Source organism: Podarcis raffonei, chromosome 10, assembly GCF_027172205.1.
Source record: "Podarcis raffonei isolate rPodRaf1 chromosome 10, rPodRaf1.pri, whole genome shotgun sequence".
In the NCBI taxonomy this organism is placed as follows: Eukaryota; Metazoa; Chordata; class Lepidosauria; order Squamata; family Lacertidae; genus Podarcis; species Podarcis raffonei.
This window is the reverse complement of record NC_070611.1, coordinates 18355725-18377977: the sequence shown is the minus strand read 5'-3', so window position 1 is coordinate 18377977 and position 22253 is coordinate 18355725. Positions and strand designations below refer to the sequence as shown.

General features: G+C 43.9%; 1 protein-coding gene across 3 annotated transcripts in view; it reads right to left on the bottom strand.

The window, feature by feature from the left end:
* Nucleotides 1-1003: 1003 nt before the first annotated feature.
* The window catches only part of GRM8 (glutamate metabotropic receptor 8), a 561423-nt gene continuing 540173 nt past the window's right edge, over nt 1004-22253 (bottom strand). For 2 of the 3 annotated variants that reach the window (XM_053405016.1, XM_053405018.1), the window contains exons 10-11: nt 11709-12010; nt 1004-1586 (exon numbers count right to left, since the gene is read on the bottom strand). In XM_053405016.1, the coding sequence (XP_053260991.1) occupies nt 11714-12010 (297 nt within the window). In that variant the 3' untranslated portion in view covers nt 1004-1586; nt 11709-11713. The remainder of the gene's footprint in view (nt 1587-11708; nt 12011-22253) is intronic. The other variant, XM_053405019.1, reaches the window with a different exon arrangement.

Genomic DNA, 22253 nt, shown 5'->3' with positions numbered 1-22253 from the left:
CCATTCATTCAAGCACAGGGTGTATGGATGAACTGGTGGACATTCATGTATGGAATCCAATGGAAGTTGGCAGGGTGGAATCAGGAATGAAGTTGCCAGGCAGAAGCCTGGGTGATGCTGTCAGGTGGTAGTCATCCACTTCCCCATGCCTGCTTTTGCCTTGGAAGCTGGCAAAGCTTTTCCCAAGACACCTGTGAAAGTAATGAAGAGAACCGCATGACATAAGCCACCTTCTAATTCTAAATAAGTGTCTTTCTAAGTCAGGCTTCCTCAACCTCAGCCCTCCAGATGTTTTTGGCCTACATCTCCCATCACCACCCATTCAGCTGACCTACTTCTTCCCTGCCTACCAAAGTAACCAGTTTAACCAATCTACTATTTAGCAGACCACCATCGAGTTCCATGCAGTGTGGAGCAGGTGACAAACACCAGTCTGCCGGGCTGACCAAAATTTCTACTATGCCCAAAGGTCACCACTATAGCCGCACCACGAAAGAGGAACTGTTGATGGGTGCAACCACCAAAAAGAGGTAAGAGAGTGGGAGCAGCTTGCACCTATATGCACTCAGTTACCTCGCTCCCCAAGTTGTCACACAGAGCACAGTGTGTCTGAGGGGAGCCCGCTTGCCCTTTAGGCAGGTGGCAGATGAGGCTTCCACCCTAACTCCTTTTTTGAAGGGTGGGACCAGGCGGAAAAGGATTATTGTTATCCTTCAAGGAAGCAAAGTGTGATCTCTTCAAGCTCTTCACAGATTATAGCATCCATCTCCAGCCATCAGCTTCGAGGGGCACTGGGGCAATTGACCAGTGAACTTATTGCACCTATTGCCCTATACCAAGCATGTTTGTGCATACCATCCCAAGAATCCCACCTGATTCTACAGTCTCCCACATTACAGCTGCAATTTCCCTAGCACACAATATCTATCCCCTTCACTGCAGGGGGGGGGGAATTCACACCAGGCATTTGAACGCAGCCCTCAAAATGGCAACGAAACAAGTCTCAACATTTGCAAAACATTCCTTTATTAATAGAAATAAATTATTTTGTATAAAAATTTGCATGCGTCAACCATTGCATTTATCATTAGCACAACGCAGGGCTTCAATTCAGTCAGCCATCTTCACAAGGAACAAACTTCATCTTCTTATACAAGTTGAACAAGTGTGGAACGGGAATGGAAATTCTCACAATCACAAAAAAGTACTTACAAGTAGAACATCAGACATGGTTTTTTTATTTCAACAGCATTTTTTTTTCACAAGCTAACATTTTTTGTTTTCCTTTTGTGATTCACCTTCTTTCATGAGTAAACAGTTTGGACATTTGACACACAGTCATATAATATATTTCTGGGCGATTTCTCTCCCAACCCACCCGCCCCTCCTGCTTTGGGCTCAAGGTTAGTCTTTGTCCTTTTACAGTTTAGACTATGGTCTAGAGACATCTCAAAGGCCGAGTTCTCATGATGCTATAGTCAACGTTGTTCTTAAGTTCGCATCCTGCAAGTCTTCAGGTATGTTTGGTTTCCTCACTCAGTTTCCATGATTGCTGTAGCTGACATAAGTTGTCTTGCTGGAGGAAGCTGCGGGCAAAAACAAGCAAAGATCAGCCAAACAGAGAAAAGCCCTTCTTATGGATACGGAAAGAAGCTTAACAACCCTGTGAAATGTTTCGTGCTGGTGATGTGCCATGTCTTCAAAGAAACTGAACAGAATTAGGCATGGGCATTAACCAGGGCTGCTGACAGACACAGCAGACAGGTTGTTCTTTTTGCTCAAGCTCAGGGATCACAAAGACATTCTGGTCTCAGCAAAGGGTATCACACAAACCCATTTCAACACAGTACTTGAACCAAATATACCTAGCATTGTGGGGCAATCCCAACAGTGGTGTCAGGGCTGGTTACTGTGGTGGTGGAGTGGTGGGGCAGGGTGGTGGTGAAGTCAAGGATGCAGCAATGCGTGGCAGCTACATGGGTGGAGCCAAACCAGCACTCCTGCTAGTATCTTGACCACATTGCCTTGGTAAGTGGCAGTAGCACCCCATCAGGAAGATGGCAACACAGCACCCTGATGACCACTTCCACCTGAACAGATCTTCCAGAAGTGACCTGGTTCATCTCAGGAAGTTCCACCAGTAGGGAATCTATGGGGAGAGAGAGCCTCATTCTGCTTCCCTCCAGCCATACTCCATGGAATGGCTTGAGAGCTATGGGATTTGACATTGCTCCCAATTAGGGTTGGAGGAGAAATTTGATTCATTTGCCATTTAAATGCAAATCTTTCAAATTCACACTGTCCAAATGTAAGAACTGAAAAACAGCCATCTTTAAAAAATCGTACTTATCTGAGTTTTGTGCTGCAATTCTCCAGCCAAGGCTCACAAATATTTTATTATTTAATTTATTTCATAAAGTTTATATACTGTAAAAAAAAAAGCAAAACTCAAAGCGGTTTACAAAAAAAATATGCATTAGGGAAAAGTGTACCCCAAAATGAATATTGTACAGTGGTACCTCAGGTTACATATGCTTCAGGTTACAGACTCTGCTAACCCAGAAATAGTATCTCGGGTTAAGAACTTTCTTCAGGATGAGAACAGAAATCGTGCTGCGGTGGCGCAGCGGCAGCGGGAGGCCCCATTAGCTAAAATGGTGCTTCAGGTTAAGAACAGTTTCAGGTTAAGAATGGACCTTCAGAACGAATTAAGTACTTAACCTGAGGTATCACTGTATACAAAAATGCATTATATTAGGGGAAATTGCGTGCAAAAATATGTAGTCAAAACAGCATATAAAAACGTATTTCATAGGAAAGAGCTCACAAAGATGATTACCGTATTTTTTGCACCATAGGACGCACTTTTCCCCTCCTAAAAAGCAAGGGAAAATGTGTGTGCGTCCTATGGAGCGAGTGCAGGGGGGAGGCAGGCGGGAAAAGCCCCCAAGAGCTGCACACAAGCTCCATGCGCTCTTGCGGGCTTTTCCACAGGAGGGAGAAGGGACTGACTGGCCGCATCAGTCCCTTCTCCCACCTCCCAGAAAAGCCAGGAGAAGCCGCGATCTCTTTAAAGGAGTTGCGCGGCTTCTGCCAGTTTTGCGGGAGGTGGGTGAATCCCCCCACCTCCCAGTAAAGCCAGGAAAGCCCTGCGCAGTGTCTCCCGGCAAGGAGAGGCTGCACGGGGCTAAAGGGGAAGCCAAAACAGTGAGCGGGATCCATCCCGCTTGCTGCTTTGGCTTGCTCCATAGCTGCGCGCAACCCCTCCAGCAAGGAGAGGCTGCACGGGGCTATGGAGTCTTTAGCCCCATGCAGCCTCTCCTGGCAAGGAGAGGCTGCACGTGGCTAAAGGGGAAGCCAAAACAGTGAGCGGGATCCATCCTGCTCGCTGCCTTGGCTTGTGCCATAGCTGTGTGCAACCCCTCCAGCAGGGAGAGGTTGTGCGCAGCCTGTACGCTGCTCTTTGGGGCTGGGGGGGATTTTTTTTCTTGATTTCCCCCCCTAAAAACTGGGTGCGCCCTATGGTCCGGTGCGCCCTATGGTGCGACAAATACGGTAATTTTGATGAGGATCAAATAGAGATCCTCTGCACCACTGCAGAAATTTGGAGAATTGAATTTAAGATTGGAAAAATGAGAAACTGAGAGAACCTGAATGAATATCTTAGGGCACTCCCAGAAGCAGCCAGCAGGGAGCTTTGCAGAAAACAGTGCACAACTGCAATCAGTGCAGGACATTTTTAATAGTTAAAAAGCAAGAAAAATTGGAAAGCACTTGGCCACATTGTAAAGTATATGTGAAGTAAGCAGCAACCCTCTCCTGAAAATTATAGAGAAATTTCTCCATCTTGGGATTTTTCAGAAAACTTAGTTTAACTCCACTTACCCAATGAACGAAATTTTCTGCACTGCTTGTGTTCAGTCTTTCCATTTAAAATGTTATTAAAAGAAGAAGTAACAAGTCCTCCTGAGCCTATGGCTTCTTAGGGTAGTAATGAGCCTAAATTAACAGTACTCCTAAGAATTTGTGTGTGATTTCTGAAAAGTTGCTCACATTCTTGTCAATTTCATTTCGTGATTTTAAAAAGGAGAGGAAGAAAACACTGACTACCAGTGTACCCAGCTTTCCTCTTCTCTCTTTATTTCATGAACATCTTCTCAAGCATCATCCACAATTTACTATAATGAGCTTACTGCTTCTGTTTGGGGATTTGAAAGCCTCAGCAGCTGGTATCTTGGTTTTAAAGACTGTGGGCAATTCACAGTTGAAATACGAATCACACTTGGCAAGCATAGGTGACCAGAGATGGCTGTATATTTGGCACAATAAACTCGAGGAACTAACAGACTTTTAAAAGATCAGTTTAGTCCTTTGGAACAATATAAAGACAAATCAAAATGACATGCAGCTCTCTTGAATTGAAAGCAGGCATTTCAATAATCAGGCTGTCTCCCAAGCAAGTGGATAATAGGGGTGGTAACGAAGTTTTACTCAAGAATAGACCCATGGAGCTAACTTAGTAATGTTCCTTAATTTGAGTGACTCTGCTTTGAGTAAAGATTAGTTGAATACCACCCTACGATTGCAGTCAGTGAATTGAGAACTATATATATTGTACGGGAGTGACTAACTCGTAGCCTGCCGTATTTCACTATACTACACCAGCCCTAGCTAACATGACCACAGGTTCGACATTCATGGTATAAGTGCTCATCTACACTTCATTCATGGTATAAGTGCTCATCTACACTTAAAATACACAGGGTGTCTGTTAAAGATATAAGTTTAATATGCATAAAATGTAATGTTTGTATGCATTGATGTTTGAACAATTCATGTAAAGCTTTACATTTGCAAAGAGAATTTTGCATTAAGGAGGAGGTTTCACTCTGGCAAATGCGGCAGAAAAGGGTGGATATTTCAATTTCAGGTTAATTGATGACTTATCCTAGAAAACTGCTGTAAATAAGAGTGTATGAATGGAGTCCCCTGCTTAATCAGTCAGACACCACAGCAGGTCAGGCCAGATTTCTAACAGAATGAAACTACTACTAGAACACGTTAAACATGTTGGCCATTTTATACGAAAGAAAATCAGGCTTATTTTGCTCTACACAGTTGCTAAGCAATGCATGCACACAGGCCCAGTTTGAAGCCAGGGCTCATTGGATGCAACCATAACTGTTAATTAGTTCTGTACCCTGCACCTTGCTATTTCACCTACTAACTGCTTGAAAACTCTAAGGAAAAAAACAAACAAACCTTAGCCTAACCTTTTTGGAGCATTTACCTGTTGTCACTGTTCCGACAATGATAATAATACTATGAAAAAAGCAAGGATCCTCATGAGTTTGGAATAATCTCAGCCTCACAAAGCAGTTTGGGGAGGGTGACATGAGAACCTTTGATCCCAGCCTTGTCCTCAAGGAGCTGGGATCGAAGGGTGCATGGGGTGCTCACAGGCCCTCCACAGGCCACTTTGCGAGGCTGGGATCTGATCAGAGTCCAGCCTCGCAAAACATCACAGGGCTGGTTCAGGGAGGGTGGTGTGAGCAGCGTCCCCCCTCCCAAGAAAAATGTGCCCGGGGCAATCACTATGGCAGCTCCCCCCCCCCACGCTACAACCACAGGCAGTGGAGCAACTGTTGGGCCCAAATGGTCTTGTGGGCCCCAATGCTAACTGCTTCAGGGCTGATGAAAATTAAGAAGATAAGGAGTCCAGCTGGGTCAGACCCATTGAGTCCACAACCCTGCTTCCTCTTATTGGATTCCCCCACAAGCAAGACATGAAGGCAACAGTACTCTCACAGTGTTGCTCCCTGATGGAACTTAAAAGGCCTCTTCAGCAAATAGTTAGCATGTGGGCTAGGAATAGCAAGGGACCAGTTGCACAACTGATCCAGGGTTTAGAGCTAGATGAATTTATATCATAATCATCACTGCTCAGGGAGAAACACCGAGTTTCAAAGCAGTTTCAAAATGCACTACATTATAAAAATACATTGTAAAAGTGCTGTTGTGCCCTTTAGGTCGCGAGAATCACGACAGAGTCAGGAACCAAACCTAGAAGTCTGCTGTAGCACACCTATGTGCAACTAAGCCCCAATGAGATCATATTCCACTAAACGCATGTTCTCAACCTGACTGTTGAGTTTCATTCCCTCCACGGCACCACGCTTCCCCTCGCCCCGTCACCGCAAATGATGTCATTGCCGCACAATGCCGTGACTGCCACTGCAAAAAGTAATTTGAGACCTGAGGGTCACCAACTGTTAGCAAGAAGGAATATTTTCTAGATGGTATTCTGAGTACTATTACAGCTAGCTGGTTTCAAAGAGCAGCTTTCAAGAAACTCAGCGATAAGTGTGCTGGTGCCTCTAAAAAGTTTCCGCAAATTATTTTGGCAGCAGGGAGTAAAGTTAAGATGGTCTAATAGCTACAGGATGACTTTTGAAAAAAGCAAGCGCCAATTCTGAGTTGCCTGTCTTTCAGCCAAGACAGCTCAATTACACCATGGGGGTGGGGACTCCTGAGAATGGGGATGTGTTGCCTTTTCTAATCTTCCTGCTTCTCAAGCAGTAAACAACAAGGATCAACACCCTGAAGGCAGCCACTGAAGATGAGCTTTAAAATCATATCAATGTTTTGGGGCTGAAGCCAAGATAAGACTACAGTAAAACACAAAAACACTTTGCTGCGCATCAAGCTACTGGATGGAAGAGGTTTGCTTCCAGTTGTCACTCAGAAATCACATTTAGAGAGTGCTTATACTAGATTCAGCCACTCCCATCTAGCATGTAGATAGGGAACTCGCTCTCTGAGTGTTGGTCCTCATGAAACCAAAACAGCACCATTCATACACAATAGGAAGGCTTTTAGAAAACTTGGGGCAATCCTAAGGTTTGCAGAAACACTCATATATTTTTTTTAATAAAAAATATAAACCCAAGCCTTTAAAAAAAAGCTTAATAAGGATGGAGTATATTCAGTGGGTGTTCAACACTGACAGGCTGTCTCTTTTCCTTTGTATTCATTCTGGGCCTCTGAGACATTTGTGAGAGAAACCAAGACATTTTTACCTTCCCATACTGACATATGGAATCAAGAAAGCTTAATGATTAGCAAGCGCATTGTGATAAACTGATCAATATTGTTGGGTTTCTGATTGCCTTTTCTTAAAAAAGCAAACTGCTTTGAGGGTGGCTCCCCCCACCCCCAAATAAAATAAAACAGTGGCCGTTATTTTGATAAATAATAATCATGATAAAAATCCAATGCCAAGCATTGCCAGTTCCCTTATCTATCTTTGGTGTCTGTAATTCTTCCACAGCATCCAAATGTCTGGAAGGTACGGCTGCTTCCACCATAGTGTACACTTCCTACATTTCTCCCTGCCACGCAGCCATTGAAGGAGCAAGAGCAAACTTCAAGATCTGCTGTCGCCAACTCCATTCTCTCTTTACCCAGTGCTTCCCCCCCCCCCCGGCAAAACGCAATGGTAAGCATCAGCACTACCATATTTTGTGGTGGGAAGGAAGCAGGAGGGCTCTCAAACCCCATCAGAGCATCATGCCTCCTTCCCCAAGCCCTGGAAGCATTTGGCCAGCTTAGGAGTGGGCTTTGGGAAGGTGGATAGAGGGCTCTCAGACCCTTCAGAGCATCACCTCTCCTTCCCCCAGCCTGGGAATTTTTCCCCCAGCTTAGGAAAAGGGGCGCAATGCTCTGACAGGATCCTAGAGCCCTGCTGCCTCCATCCATACGGGACCGCCTCTCCTGGTATGCCCCGCAGAGGACCTTAAGGTCCATAAATAACAACACCCTTGTGGTCCCAGGCCCTAAGGAAGTTAGATTGGCTTCAACCAGAGCCAGGGCCTTTTCAACTCTGGCTCTGGCCTGGTGGAACGCTCTGTCTCATGAGACCAGGGTCCTGCGGGATCTGATTTCTTTCCGCAGGGCCTGTCAGACAGAGGTGTTCCCCCTGGTCTTTGGCTTGGAATCAACTTGATCCCCTTCCCCTCTTTCCTTGTTCCTTCTGTGATGGAACTCCTATTTGGGGACTTCCCTGTTGTTGTTTTTCTGGCCCACATAGGACCAGTCTGGATAGTTGGCCTTGGTGAAGATTTGACGTTTTCATCCCCAAACAGTTTTTGATCTGGGCTTCCACTGAAATGAGGCTGCATTTTAATGTTGTATTTTAATCTTGTTTTTAAGTTGTATTTTAATCAATTGTTTTTATACCTGGTGTTAGCCACCCTGAGCCCGGTCTTGGCTGGGGAGGGTGGGGTATAAATAAATTGTTGTTGTTGTTGTTGTTGTTGTTGTTGTTGTTGTTGTTGTTGTTATCCCAAAGCTGGGCAGGTCGAAGCCTCTTCACCTGGGCGGCAGCTCCCCAGTAGGTGGGTGGATAAGGGAGCAGCAAGCAGCTAACCCACTCTCACTGCCCAGTCTTGGTATCAGGCCACACCCCTCACCCTCCCTTGACTACAGGAACTATATTTTTTTTCTAGAAAAAAAAGCACTGTCTTTATCTGGTATGTTTATGGCTCATTTAAAAGAAAGATCATAATAAACATTATAATTCATGCTTCATGCTTCCATATCTGCAATACCGAGGGCTGTTTACTTTGTTTCAAAGCATATCCTTTTCTCATATCAAATTATGAATCATTGCTAAGCCTACAAAATCCAGAGAACCAGAATTTTCAGATTTTACCAATAGCCTTTTGTGATTTGGGGATCGACAACACTGAATAATTTTTTTGTTGCTCTGACATTTGTAAAAGCATGCTATCGGAAACAAACCTTTTGCATTTTAAAATACTTTTTTTCTTTTATTTTTCTCTCTTTTACCAAGCATGCAACAAAATGCAGACTTCAATGTGGTGAAGGCCAATTCATCTTTTGTATTTAGGCCTTTGATTTTGCCCAGATCTATTTTGCCTTTTTAGATAAGTATGCAGGCAAATATATGTCATATAACATGCTATGACAACATGCTCCCATAGAGTGCAATGACTAACCTACTTGAAAGAGTTATTTCGAGATGTGCCAGGATTCATGAACCAATTCCAGAAGGGGAAGACCCAGTTTTCTAATTGCATATTTTGCTAGTTGGTGATGAAATTTGCATATGAGTACTTAGAAAATGGGACGCGGGTGGCGCTGTGAGTTAAACCACAGAACATAGGACTTTCCGATCAGAAGGTCGGTGGTTTGAATCCCTGTGATGGGGTGAGCTCCTGTTGCTCGGTCCCTGCTCCTGTCCACCTAGAAGTTCGAAAGCGCATCAAAGTGCAAGTAGATAAATAGGTACCGCTCCAGCGGGAAGGTAAACGGCATTTCCGTGCGCTGCTCTGGTTCTCCAGAAGCTGCTTAGTCCTGCTGGCCACATGACCTGGAGGCTGTATGCCGGCTCCCTCTGCCAATAAACCAAGATGAGCGCCGCAACCCCAGAGTCGGCCATGACTGGACCTAATGGTCAGGGGTCCCTTTACCCTTTACTTTACTTAGAAAATAGACAACAGATGAATTTACAGATAGTCCCTTACCAATTGTTAACTTGCAATGGTGTGTGAATGTGATCACTTGGGAAGTTGGTTTTCTGTGTTCTCCTACCAAGCAACAAGAATAATTTTAACATTTCTCTGCTTCTCAAGATTTTTTATCAGGTGTGGAAGTGCCAAGCATATTCCCTGGCTAATGCATAGTCAGTGCTCAGGTGTAGTTTCCAATAGGTAATGGGAAGTCTGACTGAACATTGTCACCAGCTCCATGTTGAAAACACATGAGTAAGGCAACATTCTTCAGACTAGTGTGTAGCACCATCAAGAGGGTTGATCTTGCGTCTTTGTGTAATAAGAATGAATGCCTGAAGGAGCATCATTTAGAACAGTGATCTCCAATCTTTCTTCCTAACACACAACACTTACAAATTTATGAGGCTCCTGGTGGGAAACTTAATGATTTTTATGTCTATTGTAGCAACTGTAATGTTCCATGTATGATTTTTAATTATAGTTTTGTAGCTTCTTTTATACCGCATTATATTCTAATACAGGCTTCCTCAAGGTGTTTTTGGCCCACAACTCCCATGATCCCTAGCTAGCAGGACCAGTGGTCAGGGATGATAGGGACTGTAGTCTCAAAACATCTGGAGGGCCGAGGTTGAGGAAGCCTGTTCTAATACAATATGAATTCCATAGAATATATAAGAAATAAAAGAAGCTATTAAAATACAATTAAAATGTGAATGCCTCATGTGATAGATATGCCATCTCCTATCTTCAACCACAAATCTATACTGTGGACCACTTGAATGAAGCTTGTAGACTGCTGGTGGTCTGAAGACCACAGCTCGGGAGCCCCTGAGTTAAGGGGTTCCTGTTGGTCTTTGTCACTCACTAAGCCAGCATTTTTCTTGTCCTAGAAAGAAAAAACCAGCTACTTATTGCAACATGGCAAAACCAAGGTTGCACTTAAGATGGTGGGGTGAGGGAGGGGAAGATGATGTTCAATTTTTAGAATTATTAAGAAGGTCATAAAGTAAGATAAGGATGACATTACCTACACAGACTTGTAAAAAGTACCGTATTTTTCGCACCATAGGGCGCACAGGACCGTAGGGCGCACCCAGTTTTTAGGGGGGGAAATCAAGAAAAAAAAATCCCCCCTAGCCCCAAAGAGCAGCGTACAGGCTGCGCACAACCTCTCCCTGCCGGAGGGGTTGCGCGCGGCTATGGCACAAGCCAAGGCAGCGAGCAGGATGGATCCCGCTCGCTGTTTTGGCTTCCCCTTTAGCCCCGTGCAGCCTCTCCTTGCCGGAGGGGTTGCGCGCAGCTATGGAGCAAGCCAAAGCAGCGAGCGGGATGGATCCCGCTCGCTCTTTTGGCTTCCCCTTTAGCCCCATGCAGCCTCTCCTTGCCAGGAGAGCCTGCGTGGGGCTAAAGAATCCATAGCCCCATGCAGCTTCTCCTTGCCGGAGGGGTTGCGCGCAGTTATGGAGCAAGCCAAAGCAGCAAGCGGGATGGATCCCACTCGCTGTTTTGGCTTCCCCTTTAGCCCCGTGCAGCCTCTCCTTGCCGGGAGACACTGCGCAGGGCTTTCCTAGCTTTACTGGGAGGTGGGGGGATTCACCCACCTCCCGCAAAACCGGCAGAAGCCGCGCAACTCCTTTAAAGAGATTGCGGCTTCTCCTGGATTTTCTGGGAGGTGGGAGAAGGGACTGATGCGGCCAGTCAGTCCCTTCTCCCTCCTGTGGAAAAGCCCGCAAGAGCGCACGGAGCTTGTGTGCAGCTCTTGGGGGCTTTTCCCGCCTGCCTCCCCCCTGCATTCACTCCATAGGACGCACACACATTTCCCCTTGCTTTTTAGGAGGGGAAAAGTGCGTCCTATGGTGCAAAAAATACGGTATATGTATGGATAACACCACCAATAAATGCAATATTGGAATTTGAAAAGCTCTAGAGGGCGTTTGCAATGCAGCTTTGCAATAGTGAAATAAGAAGCCCATCATCACGATATAATCAGATCAAGATTAAAGCTTTTTTTGAAGTGGAGTTTTTTCCTAAAATGGTCATTTTTAATTTCTTTTGTTACAGATTTTTTAAAAAGCACCTTAAAAATGGGTACATGACTTTTGGCACACCTCTATGTTCATGCAGGTCAAGCCAAGAAAAAATGTGGTTTATTAAACATTCCTGTGAACGTACATCTATTAGGAAGTGCTGCCACTCTTGACCATGGTTAAGTCTACGGATGACTTACTGTTGGTTTCAAGACTTTCACAAAGTTCAGTTTTGACCTCGCCATTTGGTCTGTCGTTTCCCTTTTGGATCAGCTTGCTTTGCATTGTGGCTGCTGTGACTACAGCTTTGAAACTCCTCTTCCTTTTCTGAACATTTTGCTCTGGATGAAAAATGATAATATAAACCTTGGGCATGTAGAGCATGCCTAGAGACACAGAAGCACTTAAACTCATGGATATTGTAAGTGTCGTTGTCTGGATGTACATCTAGAAAAGAGAAAACATGATACAATTAGTGCCAGTTAGGCTAACAGGGGAGACAGGGATACACAGAATTGTTCATGGGAGAAGACACTCCAAAACAAAACCATACAGGCCTAATAAGGTTAAAAAGTACCACTCAGGTGTTATAGTGTTGCAATTTCATGGCATTGCTCAGATATTCTGCTACTTTCAATAAAATATATCCTGCAGCTGTTCAATAAAAAGGAATGCCTGTAGGAGTCAGAACAATTTAACCTCTCGCCAGAAGCTCGGCTCTTCCCTCGGCGGTCCTGGAAGGAGCCTTTAGAAAAGTCCCGTATGCTCAGAGACTTTGCACCTGTCAATTGGGAGAGATAGGAAGCCCAGAACACTTGTTCTTTAGATGTCCCTTTTATGAAGAGGCACGTAGTAAGACCATTGATCCCCTACTGGTGAGGCTCGCCAACCTCCCACAAAAGCAAAAATTTGACCTTTTCCTGTTAGGCAAAGATCAGAAGATGACCTGGATGGTCGCCAGATTCTGTGTACAGATCTGTAGGCGCAGACCATCTCCCAACTCAAACTAGTCCGTCATGAAAATACCCAAACTCGGTTCCATGGGTGACTCTGGGTCAACTCCCTGCGATAGTTTATTGTTGTACATTGTTTTAATTGTCTGTTTTTCTTCTGTGTCTGTACCCCCAAGTGTGTTTTATAAGCTGGTCTCCGACCGTAATAAATTATTTTATTCTTAACCTCTCCTTCGGCATGGGGCTCAAACATTTGTCATTAATTATTGCATAAATCAGACAGTAGAACAAGACAGATGCAATAGTCTCAACCGGTCCTAAACCACAGCGACAATACCTCTCTGAATATGGGACCTTCGAGAACCTTCCCTGAAGAATTGCAGATGACATAACGTTAAACCTTGCAAGAGAAGAAGCTCTACGTTGGAGAGGATTGTGTAGGTGATGTGGGTATGCAGCGGCCAAACAAAAGTAGGATCCCTAACCTCAGTTGTGAGCAAGATTTGTTGGCTGTGCTACCGAGATTCAAAATTCAATCTCTAGCAATCTGCACGTCATTGTCCGGAATGCTTACAACAATGGGAGCATAAGTAACAAGTCCAAAGATAGGCCAATGGTTTTAATTACATCTCAATGCAAGGTAACCATTGGGATTCCAATGAAAAATTTGGGAAGAGGGATTGGACTTGAAATGGAGACGTAGCCAAAATTTTTATAGTAGTGATGCACTGAAAACATTAAGGTTGAAAATACTCATTGTGTGTTGCTTCATATTGGAAACTTGTGATGTTACACCTTTAATTGACTATATTAGAGTTAGTATGGCATGGTTGTTAGATTGCTAGAATGACTTGGACCAGGGAAATCAAATTCCCACTCAGCTATAACTGGGCCAGTTATTATTTTTCAGCCTAATCAACCTCACATTTCTGTTGTGTCCGTAAAACAGAGAGCGGGGAAAACCATGTATGGCACCTTTCTAATTTTGGACACCTTTCTCTAAGTGCAGAGGGAAAAACACCATCAGGGCTACCTCATGTGTGTGTGTAAACACTAAGACTGTATACCATGCTGGAATAAAAGTGGTTTAAAGCCATGCAGGTGTGATTTTCCTTTTAAATTGCATAATTTCCTGCTGAAGAATAACTTTTGAGATTGTAACTCATTTGGCCCCTTCAGTATCTGTTTATCCATGCACAATATTGTTTCAGTTTTAGGTTTGTCAATGTTAGTTATTGCCGGCTGAATATTGATAGGAATTTTGGTTCAACATGTATATTTAGATTTACCTTGACATTTTTTGTTCATTTGGTAAAGCTTTGAACCCCATCCATTCACTCTTCCCTTTCATCCACCCAATATTCCAGCTGACCAGGCGTATCTACCACTGGTACAACAAAGTGCTACTCATCTCATCCTGAATCACACGCTAGACTTGTCATTGTGTGTTGCTAATCATAGCAGCAATGAAAGAGCCAGTTTTAAACCACACAATTCTGTTTTATAATTATTTTTCACAGCTAGAAATGATGGAACATCTTACTATGGCTCTGCATGACTTAAGCAGAACTCCCTTAGAATTTCTGTATACCCTGTGAGTGAAAAGGAGGGTTATCATGAAAGCCATTCCATGCCCTTATTGATAAGGTCTCAATGATATTCTATCTTGTCTACTGTGTTTTATGGCACAATGAACACTCACACAGTAACCTAAAAGTGCTTTGTAGAGATATTCTGTCAGTAATAATCCCAAACCTTCTTTTCAAATGCTTTACTGGAGCTGGTGCTCTGTCAAAGTTAGACCAGAAAGAAAGATGAGGTGATAAAAGGTGTAATGTAACCCGAATAACAGTACATTTTTTTAGTGCTCTTTGTTGCAAGATGAACAGTTTTCAATTTCATATTTTATTTTTCATGACTATATAGACCAGGGTTTCCAGCTGTTTTTGGACTACGACTCCCTTCATCCCTTGTTAGCAGAACCAGTGGTCAGGGATGGTGGGAATTGCAGTCCATAAACAGCTGGAGACCCTGATATAGACCATTAGCAGATGGCAAGATGGGGCACTACTGCTCACCTGATCTTCGCTTGGTCGCCTTGCTGTTGCTTATCAGGAGGTAGAGAGAGAGGGAGAAGATAGTGATGAGGGAAGCGCAGTGCAAACAAATCCATTTGTTCCATCACTGCATTCCATCATAGCACTGACCTCACCACCATTCACCTTTCCCCCTCTGCCTCCTGGTAAGAAGGACAAACCATAGCTGTCAACTTTCAGATTTGATCAGCAGCCTCACCTGTCCCGGAGACAGTCTACGGGATATCTAACAATCCCGGATAGCAGCGGGAAGCAGCGGGAAACGGCGTTGAAATAAGGGAATTTCCTACACAAAAAAGGGAAGGTTGACAGCTATGGGACAAACCTAACCAATCAGAGGTCAAGTGAGCAATGGTGCCCCAACACACCTTCCACTACTGTTACAAAAAACCAATAATTCTCATTTTAATATTGTTAAGGAGAAAGTCTTAAGACGCTATAGTTTCACACATAAAGATAACCACTTACACACACATTCTCAACAGCTTCGGCACAGAGAATATGTCTACGCCTGCAAAGAGATGGGCCTCTGCTTAGGTAAACTGCTGTGTGCTGAAACAATATTGGAAATAGGGTAGCATTGGCAATGAGAGGAAGCTGTCACTTTATATCATGTTCTTTCCTTTGTAGAAAAACCTTTGCATAGATGTTTGTACTAGAAAGTGGCTTTCCTTAGCAGCCTGATGCAAAGTACCATGTAATTTGCTTTTCACATTTGATTGAATTTGTATCCTCTTTGATTGTTTTCTACCTGGCAGATGAAGCCAATGTTGTTTTAAGCTTTTTTAATTACTTTGCATCGTAGGTGGTTTTTGTGAGTGCCTGCCTTAGCTTTGAAAATAAACTGTTTCAGCAAATAAGGTGGTTGTTGTTGTCTATAAAAGCAAAAAATCAATAACCTCAATGCACAAAGACAGTACTGTTTAATTCACTATTAAGTTCTGAATGACACACTCTGAATTAAGCTCCTTGCTGTGTCATACTGTACTCCATATGCAGTAGGGTCATTGCTTAATTGAAACCAACCGAAATGTTGCAAAATGGTAAGCTAGCAGACCCTTCCTCAGCCAGGGTATTAAACTAAGACAGGGGTGGGCAAACTAAGGCCCGGTGGCCAGATGCGGCCCAATCACCTTCTCAGTCCAGCCCGCGGACAGTACAGGAATCAGCATGTTTTTACATGTGTAGAATGTGTCCTTTTATTTAAAATGCATCTCTGGGTTATTTGTGGGGCATAGGAATTTGTTCACCCCCCAGAAAAAATAATAATAATCCAGCCCACCACATGGTCTGAGGGACGGTGGACCGGCCCATGGCTGAAAAAGGTTGCGACCCCTGAACTAAGACAAGAGAGGGGTGAAAAGTATTGCTGTTAAGGGCCACAGATATTGCTAGCAGAGGTAATGGTAGAGACTGCTTGTTGTTGTTGTTTAGTTGTTTAGTCGTGTCCGACTCTTTGTGACCCCATGGACCAGAGCACGCCAGGCACTCCTGTTTTTCATGGCCTCCCGTAGCTTCGTCAAACTCATGTTCGTAGCTTCGAGAACACTGTCCAGCCATCTTGTCCTCTATCGTCTCCTTCTCCTTGTGCCCTCAACATCAGGGTCTTTTCCAGGGAGTCTTCTCTTCTCATGAGGTGGCCAAAGTATTGGAGCCTCAGCTTCATGATCTGTCCTTCCAGTGAGCACTCAGGGCTGATTCCTTAAGAATAGAGAAGTTTGATCTTCTTGCAGTCCATGGGACTCTCAAGAGTCTCCTCCAGCACCATAATTCAAAAGCACACTTCAAAAGCATCAAGTAGAGACTGCAGTCACTTCCAAAAACAGCAGTTAGTTCAGAACACAGCTGCAAGATTACTAGCTGAGAGCAGGGTGTATTGTAAGGATGTGTGGCCAGATGTGCTTAGAATCCTCTCCTTGATCTCCAGTAAAGATGATGTCATCTTTACCCAAGAGTAGGGCTGCCAGCGGGGAAAGGAAGCATCACACACCCAGCTTCCTGTCAGTGGCCCTGCAACATCAACTTTGTTGGACTGGTCATGTTGTGTGGCTGTCTGATTATCATCTTCCAAAGCAACTACTCCATTCTGAACTTAAAAATGGAAAGTGTAATGCTGGTGGTCAACAAAAGAGGTTTAAGGACTGTCTCAAGGCAAATCTCAAAAAATGTAGTATAAACACCGACAACTGGGAAACCCTGGCCTGCGAGCGCTCCAGTTGGAGAACAGCCTTTACCAAAGGCTTTGAAGACTCAAACTCAGGATGCAAGGGAGACCTGTGCTAAGAGGAAGGCACGCTTGGCAAATCCACACCGTGATCAACTTCCGCCCGGAAACCAATGTCCCCACTGTGGAAGGATGTGTGGATCCAGAATTGGCCTCCACAGTCACCTACGGACTCATTGCTAAAACTGTGCTTATGGAAGACAATCTTACTCGACTACGAGTGGTCACCAAAGAAGAAAGAAGAACACTTCGTGGTGTGAGTGGACCACTGGATTGGCTCTGGCATTATGCCTGCACTTAAATCCCTACTATCTTCCCTCTCACAGAAAGCTCAGCAAAGATGCTGACCAGAGGCTGGGTGCATGGTACCTACCTTCCCTGCTGGCAGCCGCTGACTAAAAGTATAAAGGATTGGAGCTGCAATAGACTGCCTCAAGAGGTGGACTTGCCTTCAGTGGAGTTATTTAAGCAGAGGCTGTCAGAGATGGTGTAGCTGCAACCTCCATGCATCAAGCATGGAGTTTGATTAGATGACCTCCAAAGTCAAATCAAATCAAATCCATTTATTGTGAGGACCATGCCTGTACACAAACATCAACACTACAATAGTTAAAAATATTAAAATTCATTACATACTATGCCAACAAAACCTTCTTCCCACAGAATAGAAAAGGAGGGAAAACGAGCAACGAGTTAAACAGACGATGAAGGGGTCTTTACATTGTCGTCCATAAATCTTTCCCTGGCTTTCATGGCCTTCATCACAAAAACCGCTACCACATGGGTAATGCGTGGGTTTGCATCAGCTAACAAAAATTTAACTCTATCTTCAGGACTGGTTATAGAGTTGGGTATAATTTGCAGCAATGCGTCTCTAAAGCCCGAGTAAATGGGGCAATAGAGGAGGTAATGTGTAAGATCCTCTTTAGTTTTCATAAGGCAAGGACATAAACGATGTTCTACTGGGGTTTTTGTGTATCTACCAGTCAAATAAGCAGTTGGCAATGTTTGAAACCGTGCCATAGTAAAAGCTCTCCGAAGGGTGGGATCAGTGATCTCCACCAAGTAGTTGGCACAGATTTTGACTGCTTTTACTCGAGGGAACCAGTAGGAAAACCCAGAGTTTTTTATCTTAGTGGAGTCCAAAAAGGCGTCTTTTTCAAAGATCCATTCCCGAACTTTATCAGGGCTCCACAATTTGAGAGTATTAAACTCAGGTAGGTTGTATCTAGATAGAATGTCTAGTAGGTTTTTATGCCAAGTGGTATTATTTTGTAATGATACAAAGGCTTGTTTAGCCAATAAGGTGTTCGGGGCATCTATGAGGTTGGTGAAAAAACGCAGGAATCTTAAGTGGGCCCTGGCAGACACAGAGGGTAATCCTACTTCCACTCTTAGGAAAGCTGCCGGAGTGCTCTGACGGAGGCCTAGAATTCTTCTGAGATAAAAATTTTGGAAGATTTCAAGCCGTTCTAACAGCTTCTGATTCCATCCCCAGAGTTCTACTCCGTATAACATCTGGGGAATCACTTTTCCAACAAAAGTTTTTAGTGCCGGGGTCACCAGTTGCCCTCCCCTCGAATAAAAGAAGCTGAGCTGATGTGAGGGCGATCTGGCTGCGACATCTGTCACCCCATTGATCGCCAGGGTTGATTCGACCTCCAAAGTCCATCCACTTCTCTAATTCTATGAATAGTTTGAGACAACTTCACCTTGCCTTCGTATAATGAGACCCAAGAGGACATGATCACTTCCTTCCAAGGTTCTCAATACTTCCACTTCATTGATTAGTTCCCCCTTGTTGTGAGGACCACGTCTAAGACAGATTATCCCCTTATTGCTTCTTCCACCTTCTGGGAAATGAAATTGTCAGCAAGGCAATTAAGGAATTTGTTAGACCTTACATTCTTGGCAGAGTATGCGTTCCAACAGATATTGGGGTAGTTGAGGTTTCCCATGACTATTGTATCTCTTCTTTTTGATTGCTTGGCAATCTGCTGTAGAAGGCATCACCCAAGTCTTCAGTCTGGCTTGGAGGTCTACAGCAGACACCCACAGTAAGGTCACTGTTGTTTCCTTCTCCTACAATTTTTATCCATATACTCTCAATCTGCCTTCCATGCCCCAGGTCCTAAACTAATTAGGATCTAAATAACAAAATGTATCCTCTGCTCACGTGAACCATCCTACCAACTTTTCATCATTGGGAGATATCCCTTTCTCAGACCTGACTGAGATGTACTTAGCTGGCATGGAAGTGATAGGGCCTTCTTACTAGTGTGACCCAGGTTGTGGAATTCCTTTTTCCAAAGCATTTGGAAGAACCTTTAGGCACTAAGCAAATATTATGACTTCCAGCCATTTGCTCTGAAATGGTTCATTCGTTTGAAGACATCTTTGTGTTGTTATTTTTTTGGTGCTTTAGTGTGTTTGCAGTTCTTATGACTAATTGCTTTGTTTTATTGTAAGTTTTGCATGACTATTATGAGTAATAGAAGCCCCAGGGGGCTTCAGTTGTAGAATTGAAAGGCAGGGTATAAATATTTTAATAAACACAGAGAAAATGAGAAGACAATTCCTCAATTACTCTTAGGGTTGTTCTTGTTGCTGTGTACTTGTCAGGGAAAACAATTAGGCTCAGATATTATTTCCCACTTAATACTAAGCAATTTACAAAACTTTTAATAGAGGACACTAGTTCTAATCTGCCCACATTCACATTATTAGCATGAACGTGTCCAATAACAATTTGAATTAATTACATTATCATTTGAGATTTTAAGCCAAAAATGCATTTGTACCCAATACACACTGTTAATTAATCCAGTCTGCAGGTACATGTGCTGAATGCTAATTAAAAGTGTTGCCCACAGAGTAAATCAACAAGGAAATTTGGCAGATGGGAAGCCTCTCAAAATAAATTCAAATAGACTGGCGAATCTTCAAATGCAGTGCACCTAAAAATAAGGAAGCTAACTTTTTGGAATATTCAAAAGCTGGGACATCAGCCTGGAAAGCTGTAAATTGTTGGTTTCATATTCACAAGCTAAAAAATATAGCTTGGACCTGAGATGCATTAATAAAATGAAGTTGGTGTAGTTTGGTTTCTTTGTCTCCACATTTTTAATAACATTCTTGTCGAATTCCATGGTTATTAATGAGTGCAATCTCTAGTAGTAGTAGTAGTAGTATTGTTCAATTTATTATCCATCCTTCACAAGTAGGTCCCAGGATGGGTTACAGCAATCTAAAACTCAGCATTAAAAACAGTTAAAAGAAATCAAATTCAGAAGAATAGGGTGAGCCCCCAACATATCTCAAGTGTCAAAGGTGTGTGTCTTCAGCTTCTGATGAGAGTTGTATTACACATGTGCCAATCACACCTCTGAGAGATAAGAATGATGCCAAAAGAAGTAGTTTCCTTCTTTAGCTATAAAACTTAGAGCATGTATCTTGATTGGAAATGCTTTTTTAATATTCGTTCATCTTTGCTTGTTTCTTACAAAGGGCCCCACATTAATATTAACTCTGTTTTTCTTCTCCAAACCCTTTACCTGGGAGGAAATCCAGGAATGAATAATAAGGGCATGTAGAATACTAATACTATCAGAAACATCCTTTCAATTCTGTAATCATTAACCTGATAAGAGCTTTGGTTTGATGTGATGTGCTTGTTTATTTATTGCATATGGCACTAGTGTTAAAGTTCAAGTGCTTGATATCGTATCCTATTAAATGAAGTAGGTTTTTTTTCCACTTGGGAGGGGGTAATTTTGTTGAGCATCTTCATGGCATAATTAAGCTGCTCTCCTGTGCAAAACGATGGCTGCTGAAATCAGTACAGCTGGTTATCCCAACGGCTGGGTAAATGCAGGGCAGTTTCGCATTGGCAAAGCTGTGCAAACACAGCCAGTGTATTGTGTTAATGGTCATGGCGTCAGGCAGAAGGAAAAAAGCAGCTAAAATTAATCAAGAAAAAGAAAAACAAATAACACCCTCTCGCCTTTGGCATTCTTTTCACTTTCAGTGCTCCCAAAGATCATGCTTAATTGCTGTTTTGTTGGTAAATGCAGTGCTAAAGTCACCAGTAATTTAGGGGAAGTGACAATGTGGGGAGAAGCAGTATCTTTGTTCATATATGCTTCTTCTGCCCCCCCACCCCAGTGATGGATCTAGAACAGGGCTGCCCTCTGTGATTTCCCCTCCAGATGTTGGTACCCTCCAGATGTTGTGGACTACAACCTCCACCGTCTTTGACTATTGGCTATGCTGGCTGAGGCTGATGGGAACTGTCTTAGAAAACATCTAGAGCAGGGGTCGGCAAGCTTTTTTGGGGGTGGGCTGGTTCACCGCACCACAAACCTCCTGGTGGGCCAGAGTGCGTGTCTCCCCCAGCCCCTCCCGTCCCCCTGCCTATCTAGGGTGCTGCTGAGAGGCAGAGGCTCGCGGCGGCAGTGGCGGTGGAGGAACGAGCAGCCCAAAAGGGCTGCTTTTGGGCTTCTCATTCCTCCTCCGCTGCCACCACCAGCCTCTGCTGCTCGCAAGGGCAGACACAGGAGCCATGCTTGGCAGAGCAGCGGCATGGGCGGCCGCGGCCCAAGCGGTGGCAGCAAACAGCTTGCTCCAATGAGGGGCTGCTGGAAATGCGCTCGGCCAGCTCAGCCCAGCCCCCTTCCTCCAATCGGCCATGCGCAGCTGCCGCTCTCCCATTGGCCAGGGCCTCAAATCTTAGCAGGCAATTGGCTGGCAATTTGCTGCACCAGGAGGAGGGAGGGGGGAGGGAGGAGGTTCCGCCGCTATGATGGAGAGGGGTGGGAAATGTCGACGGGGGGAAAAGCTGGAGACCCAAATCTGGGAAAACCTGTCCTAGTCTATTTCCTCTTTCTACCCATCTGAAAATTGTATAGAATGAATGTGTGGATGAGAAGCACACACTTCCCCTGTCTCAGACCTCACACACAGAGCTGATGAATGCATAGGAATAAGGTAGAGGCATGGATGCCATCCAGTTCCCCTTCCACAAGTTAGTTGTGCACTGCTTCCAACCGTATGAGAAGGTCTAGTGCAGAGGTTTTCAAACCATTGTCCATGAAGTGCTGGTGGCCAACCAGCTCCATCCACCAGCACCAGATCTGTGGGAAGTTTTCAGAGCAGACAAAATGAATCAAGGCTCTCCACTTGATTCATTTTGTCCACTGCTGATCCTGGTGCTGATGGAAGATAGCTAATCAAGGTTTGGTCAAAACAGCCTTTAACAGGATAACAAGACCCTGTTCAAAGTAGTTGATTTTCACAACACACTACTGGTTTGTACAACAATGCCAATGCTGAAGGAAATAATAATAATAATAATAATAATAATAATAATAATAATAATAATAATAAATCAGTTATGTATGTGCTTTGAACTGTAAAAT